Source organism: Myotis brandtii, unplaced genomic scaffold (genome assembly GCF_000412655.1).
Source record: "Myotis brandtii unplaced genomic scaffold, ASM41265v1 scaffold523, whole genome shotgun sequence".
Taxonomy (NCBI): Eukaryota; Metazoa; Chordata; class Mammalia; order Chiroptera; family Vespertilionidae; genus Myotis; species Myotis brandtii.
This window is the reverse complement of record NW_005369902.1, coordinates 1,091,488-1,099,055: the sequence shown is the minus strand read 5'-3', so window position 1 is coordinate 1,099,055 and position 7,568 is coordinate 1,091,488. Positions and strand designations below refer to the sequence as shown.

The window sequence follows — 7,568 nt, the reverse complement described above, 5'->3', positions numbered from 1 at the left end:
TGGGGGTGTGGGGGAGTTAATTCTCCTCCAAGGAATTTTTTCCATTGATTTTAGAGAGTGGAAAGGAGGGAGGGAATGGGGGTGGGGAGAGAGAGAGAGAGAAACATTAATGTGAGAGAGACACATCGATTAGTTGCCTCCTGCACACACTCCAACCGGGCTGGGGATCGAACCTGCAACCCAAGTACATGCCCTTGACTGGGAATCAAACCCAAGACCCTGCGGTGCTCTGGCCAATGCTCTAACCATTTAGCAACACCGGCCAGGGCCGCTCCTTATATGTTTAACTCTCAGTTAAAGCCTCATAAGCACATGAGCTTTGTTTCCTCAGCTTACCAGAAGTGCCTTTACTGGTCGATGTGCCTTGTTTATCTGCTCAGTTGGATGACTCAATTCTTAACATAGTGAAAGACCACATTTTTAAGCATGGAACCGTAGCATCTCGCCCACCAGTACAGATAGAAGAACTAATAGAGAAGCCTGGAGGCATCATTGTGCGATGGTGTAAGGTCAGTAATTCAGAATTATAGAAGTGGCTTCAACATCACGGATTTGAGATTTGGGGGCCTTAAATTTTTTCTCTTAAATTTGTTTTTATTGATTTCAGAGATAGTAAGGGAGAGGGAGAAGGGGATAGAAACATCAGTGATGAGAGAATCATTGATTGGCTGCCTCCCACACACCTCCCACTAGGAATCAAGCCCTATACCCAGGCATGTGCCCTTGACCAGAAATCGAACCGTGACTTCTTGGTTCATGGGTCGATGCTCACCACTGAGCCACACAGACTGGGCAGATTACTTTTTTGATAAACTACCTTTGAATATTTTCTTCTCTTCATAAACAAAAATCCCTTTTGCTTTACAATTAAAGTCACAGGGATCTTGAACTGAGGTAGCTCTTCCAGTTTGAGATAAACAGTTTTGAAGGTACTTTTTAGAATCCCTGATTCACTACATTGTTTCTCAGTTGTAACTTACTGAGTTAAGGATTGCTCCCATTTCTGTTTTTTAGGAGAGTCAAATGATGATAGGGAATATTGGGTGTCTGAGAGCTTTCTGGTCAACACTCAACTAATATCTCTGAAATAAAATGTCTAAAGAATGATTTCTTCACACTCTCAGCATTGCTGAGATTTTGTGTGTTAAATTGGTTATATAGATGAGCTACCATATTTTATTTTATTTTATTAATCCTCACTCGATATTTTCCATTGATTTTTAGAGAGCGTGGAAGGGACGGGGAGAGACACATCGATGTGAGGGAGACACATCAATTGGTCGCCTCCCACACGAGCCTTGCCCAGGGCTGGGGATGGAGCCCACAACCAGGGCATGTGACTGGGAATGGAACTGTGACCTCCTGGTTCATAGATCGACGCTCAACCACTGAGCCACACCAGCTGGGCTAGTTGTGGGATTCTTATCCTTGAATTTTTAATGTTTTATCTTTGGCATTATTGTGTAGAAATCATGCCATTTCATCAAAGAAAGCAGATTTTTTCATACCAGATTGGGAGGTCTAAAACACATGGTTCAATAAAGAAAAGAAGGGACGCAATGATGGAATATTTCCTATGACCTTCCTGAGAAGAGCCTGTATTGAGTATATTCAGCACATGGGCTCGTATGCTTGGCCCAAAATGCCACATTCTAAGTTCTTTTTTAATTTTTATTTATTTTTTTTATTTCAGAGAGGAAGGGAGAGGGAGAGAGAGAGAAACATCAATGATGAGAGAATCATTGATCAGCTGCCTCCTGCACACCCCCTATTGGGGATTGAGCATGCAACCTGGGCATGGGCCCTTGACCAGAATTGAACCTGGGACCCTTCAGTCGACAGGCCGATGTTCTATCCACTGAGCCAAACCGTCGAGGGCCGCATTCAAAGTTCTTATACAGTGATGCCAAGAGAAATTATTCTCTGACTTTTACCTAACACAAAGTCTTTCTCCTTAGGTGGATGACGACTTTACAGCCCAAGATTACAGACTCCAGTTTCGTAAATGTACTTCAAATCATTTTGAGGATGTATATGTAGGCTCTGAAACTGAATTCATAGTGTTACACATAGACCCCAATGTTGATTATCAGTTCAGAGTCTGCGCCCGAGGAGATGGCCGACAGGAGTGGAGTCCTTGGAGCGTCCCCCAGATAGGTCATTCCACATTGGTGCCGCATGGTATGCCCTTGCCTTCTCACTCCTGAGCTTAACTGTGTGTAGGAACACTTGTCTTCTGTGCTCAAGGCCGCATGCTGCCCACCCTTCTTTCTGAGGCTAACCCCTGGATTGATGAGAACAACACTGGACGTGTCCTTTACTTCCTGCTCAGATTACTTCGTGTGACTTTTACAAAGAATTCAACAGTTCTTATCTCCAGAGTCTAAAATAGTGCCACCCAGGATTGGTAGCATTCCCTAAAACCACAGATTTTAAATATTGCATCAGGAAACTGCAGGGTTTTTTGTTTTTTGTTTTTTTTTTAAATATATTTTTATTGATTTCAGAGAGGAAGGGAGAGGAATATAATAATTGACTTTATCCAGAATGATATGCAAATAACAACCAAATGTGCCATAAGCTTTATGTGTTTGAAAAAGTCAAGCTATGCATATATTCCTTTTGTTGTTTAATAATGCTTTTAAATGAAAAAAATGGAAATAATTCCGTATATATTCACTGACTTATTTGCAAAAATATGGCCCAGATATGATGTCTACCTTCTTTCTGCTTTTCTCAAAGATGCAGACTGTTTAGGACAGCCGTGGGCAAACTACGGCCTGTTTGAAATGAATAAAACTAAAAAAAAAAAGACCGTACCCTTTTATGTAATGATGTTTACTTTGAATTTATATTAGTTCACACAAACACTCCATCCATGCTTTTGTTCCGGCCTTCCCGTCCAGTTTAAGAACCCATTGTGGCCCTCGAGTCAAAAAGTTTGCCCACCCCTGGGCTAGGGCATGGAAACTGCAGTGTTTGATCCAAACCTTCAGTGTATATCTGAGTAGAGGCTTTTTCTCAAAAAGCTGTATGGTTGACGTTGATCTCTTCTATATTACTAGTTTAACAGATTCAAACTCATTTGTTAATTAGTTCTTAATCAGGTTAGTGTAAGCTCAAATATGATTTTATCAGATAGGCTATAACACTTTTATCTTCCATGCCAAAATTGTTTAAGAATAGACTAAAAGTGTGTTTATGGTTTGTAGGATGAACCATAATACCCTGTCATGGAAGAATCTTTTATTAAACTTGCTCATGACCTCTAAGAGTAGCCTCTTCTACTTCCAAGTCTTTTTTAATGTGTCTGTACTGAAGCTAGTCCTGAAATGATCCTAATAATTTTCAATGTCTTTGCTTTTTAAAAAGAATGGACAGCTGGCTTTGAGGGGTACAGTCTGAGCAGTCGAAGAAATATAGCACTCCGGAATGATTCGGAATCCTCAGGTGTTCTCTACTCCAGCGCTCCAACCTACTTCTGTGGGCAGACGTTAACATTCAGGCAAGTAGATATTATAATACCTGTCTGTTGTGGCTGAGGCAGGGTAATGAAGTGCACAGAACACATATAAGCTTCAGACAAAATTGTCCTGAGGTAGGCCCATCATTTATAGGCAGTGATACTTTGAGGAGATTTCTTTATTTCTCTTTGCTTCCACTTTCTCATGTATTCATAGGGTTATTATGAAGATTAACTGAACATAAAATGCATTGGTTATGTTTGATACATAGTATGTACATATTATGTTTAGGTCTCTTTTCTTCTTGGTAAATAGAGGTAAGTAGAATACCTCTCAAAAGTCAACCTTAAAAAATTTAGAGGCACAGAATTTTCTTTTTGTAGTTTTGAATCAATCAGACCAGGTCTCTGTGAGAGACAGCCTATCAGTGTAAACTGCTACTACCAATTAATTTTCTATTTCTTTACCTATTTCTTCCTGTATTAGAAAATTTTTCTTTTTTGTGTTTTTATGTTATTTGAGAAGTACTTTCTATGGTCATATTTCTAAATAGCTCTTCCTAGAAACCAAAGCTCAGTTTTGATTTAGAAAAGTAAAGCTTGCCTGATGTTCACCATACTCACAGAGTAGCAAACTCTCTTCTAAGTTTTACCTCTTTTTAAAAAAAAATATGTTTTTGTTGATTTCAGAGAGAGGGAGTGGGAGGGAGAGAGAGATGGAAACATCTCTGATGAGAGATAATCATTGATCGGCTGCCTCCTGCACGCCCCCTACTGGGGATCAAGCCCAAAACCCGGGCATGTGCCCTGACCGGGAATCAAACTGTGACCTGGTTCATGGGTTGATGCTCAACCACTGAGCCACACCAGCCGGGCTGAGTTTTAACTCTTGAGATCATGAGATTTCATTGTGAATGCTTGTTCCAAGTTCCTCCTGTTCTGTGTCTTGTCCTGTAAGGCATGGACAGTATCTGAAATATTATCTAAGCTAATGTTGCCATGTTCTTCACCAGTCAAGTCATTTGAACTGTCAGCAGTTATCAGAATGTATTATGCGTCCTCTCATTTTTTATACCTCCTCTCTCCTCTTATATTAAGTTGTTACTAAGTCATCCTTTCTTTATAATGTAAGGGGTGAGAGGAAGTATCAGAGAGAGAGAGAGAAATAAGGAGTCTAGTGCCTCAAGTCTATTTAATTATTCCCCAAGTAATCATGAGATTTCTGTACTAACATACCCCCTCTCTGTTTATTTCTCTTCTTTACAAAAATACTTGCATTGGGAATCTCCTGAGAACAAGGTACTTCTATGTAATGGTATGGCTTCCTGAGTTGATAGATTTAAGCCAGATGTCTCAGACCATAATAAGAAAAATAATCATAGAAATAATAATTGTAGTTAATATTTCAATAGCATTTACTATGTGCCAGGTACTGTTCTAAACATTTTACGTGTATTGTCACCAGATAGGGACTGGGCCTGGAATGGGTCTGCTTCAGGCTGGCCTGTGGTGTGTGGGTTCTTGACTTTGTGCAGGAAAGATTTCATAATATGAGTCCAGGTGGTTCTGAGGGTTTGTATATTAAAGCGGGGGACCGTGAAACAAAGGAAGGGCTTAGGGTAGAAGAAGCAGCAGGAGAGAGCCTAGGCAGTGCTCGGCTTTGGCTCCCTACAAACATTATGGGAAAGAAGTGAGCTAGCACAGGGCTTCTCTTAGCTCACTGGGAAGTGAAGGTCACAGTGATAGAAGTGAGGTGGAGCAGAGCTGTTGTTAGCTCACTGGAAAGTTAGAGAAAAGGGGACCTTGGAGACAGGATCGGGGGTAAACCCAGGATGAGCTGTCCCTGCCGACCACTTCCCTGGTTGCAAGTCTCGTGGGGACCCTTAGACTTTAGGACAGTGGTTCTCAACCTTATGGTCCTTTAAATAACAGTTCCTCATGTTGTGACCCAACCATAAAATTATTTTCTTTGCTACTTCATAACTGTAATGTTGCTACTGTTATGAATCGTAATATAAATATCTGATATGCAGGATGGTCTTAGGCGACCCCTGTGAAGGGTCGTTCGACCGCCAGTGGGGTGAGAACCGCTGCTTTAGGAGGCAGTAAAAAGTTCATGCCCAAGAAGAGGCATGGGTGTTCTCTAGAGCAAGCTGGCACTGGTATTTTTTGTCTTGAGGGTTTATCTCTCTTGTGCTTGTGAGAATCTTAGGGGAGGGTTTCATCAGAATATTCATCAGCTTTCTAGGTGTGATTATAATATGCTGATGCCTCACAATGAGTGTATAGGGGAGTTTGGGATTATTCTTTGGTCTACTTTACTGTTTTACTTTTATCTTGAGTCTGTCTGGCTCTAATCAGGGTTTTGTTATTTGTTCCCTGAGTTTATCTGTCCTTGGGTTTGGCTGGCACAAATGGCATTAATTGGGTCTCTGTCCTCTATCTCCCTGACCAGCGTGATTTAAGCTATTTATTCTCTGGTAGGGAGGAGAGGTATAAACCATTTGTTCTCAAGTGCCCTTGGTTAGGGAAGATAAGGTCTGCGATTCACTAGCTGTCTGTAAGTTGTCTAAGCTGTTTGGCCTTGTTTAATAACCGTGTCTCAGTTTCTCTATTCCACTTGCCCAGGAATGTTCCTAGCTTCTTACTATCCTGCCTCAGTGTTAACTCATTTGATTCTCACAATAACCCAGTGAAATATTTGCAGTTACTCATATTAAGGATGAGGATGCTAAGGCATGGAGAAGTCACTCACCCACTGTCACGTAGCTAGTAAATGGCAGAGTTAGGGTTTAAATCCAGGCAGTCTGGCTCCAGAGTCTGTGATCTTAATGGCTGGTCTCTATTGCTTCTTGTTTGTCTTCCTGGGAGAGTAAACATGATTCTAATTAGTGCTGAAATCTATAGTTTTCCTGTTACAGTAGCCTTAGTTCTTTTTCCTCTTCAATGACCATGATCTGTGGTTGATGGTGTCCTGCTTTTAAATCCTTTCTCTTTGAACACAGAAAAGGTCTGATAGATGGCACACTTAGGTTTGTTTCTTAAGTCATTCAATGAATATCTGTTGATTTAATTTAAATCCTCTTACTATCTGTGGACTGTAGGGCTCAATAAACCATTCGTTAGTTCCTGCCTCCTCCTCCATAGATGCCAGACTGGGCCCCTCTTGGCAGGGTAATTATCTGAATCTTAGTTAAGCTCAGTATTATCTTAGCCAGACCTTTGCATTTTTGTCATTTTTTTCTCTGAATGGGAAATGAAAATATTTTCTCTCCTTGTTTAAAAGAATTTCAGGCATCAGCAATTAAGTCAGAAGATGTGAGTTGGGGCGGGGGGGCGGGGGCGGGCACCTCCATGTAGGAGGTAGGAAACCATAGGCCTACTTAATAAAGGTAAACTTTACTCAGTTTTTTTAGGGTGTTTGAGGGCCTCTTAGAAGGGAGATTGTATTCCTGTAGGCACTGCCCTGTTGCTCAGCCCAGTCTACTTCCTGCTGCAGTTTCTGCAATGCTTCGAGCTGCTGAAGCCAAAGAAACCAGTCACTGGCTGGCTCTTAACCGTCTCTACAGCCCAGTTTCATTTGGTGCCCAGGTCTGCTAGCAACCCTCTCCTTCCAGGCCTCTCCCTGATTTCCTGTCGGAGCATTCCTGCTTTCCTTTCCTTGCTTCTAAGATTTCCTATCTTACTATTTTTAAGCCATATTTTTACTTTCTCTTCTCTACTACCTCTTTTCTTTAAAATAGCTTCCTTTCAAACAGCCTTCCTTAATCCTGATAGCCTCAGAAGTTGTCGTCTTCCTTTTACAGATAAAGAAACTAAAGCACAGAGACTGACTTGTCAGTATTCAAATGCTGGCCATCTAGTCCCAAAGTCTGTGTTCTTAACCACTGCATACCCTGCCTGTGGCAAGTAACGTGAGGCAGTTAATCAGGGGCAATAAGCTAGCTATTTTTAATAATAACCTTTCCCTTCAAAGAACACACAAAATCATTGTTCCGTTTTTCTATTGTTGTGTAGCAAACCACCCCAAAACTTAGAGGCTTAAAACAGCAACAGTCATCTGTTTGCTCAGGAAACTGTAATTTGCAGAGCTTGGCAATGCAGG

At 41.2% G+C, this 7,568-nt stretch overlaps 1 protein-coding gene across 1 annotated transcript in view; it reads left to right on the top strand.

Moving 5' to 3' along the window:
• The window catches only part of CRLF3 (cytokine receptor-like factor 3), a 25,687-nt gene that overhangs the window by 9,415 nt on the left and 8,704 nt on the right, over positions 1–7,568 (top strand). Inside the window, exons 4-6 of the mRNA XM_014548830.1 lie at positions 332–509; positions 1,959–2,181; positions 3,373–3,505. Of these exons, the coding sequence (XP_014404316.1) occupies positions 332–509; positions 1,959–2,181; positions 3,373–3,505 (534 nt within the window). The remainder of the gene's footprint in view (positions 1–331; positions 510–1,958; positions 2,182–3,372; positions 3,506–7,568) is intronic.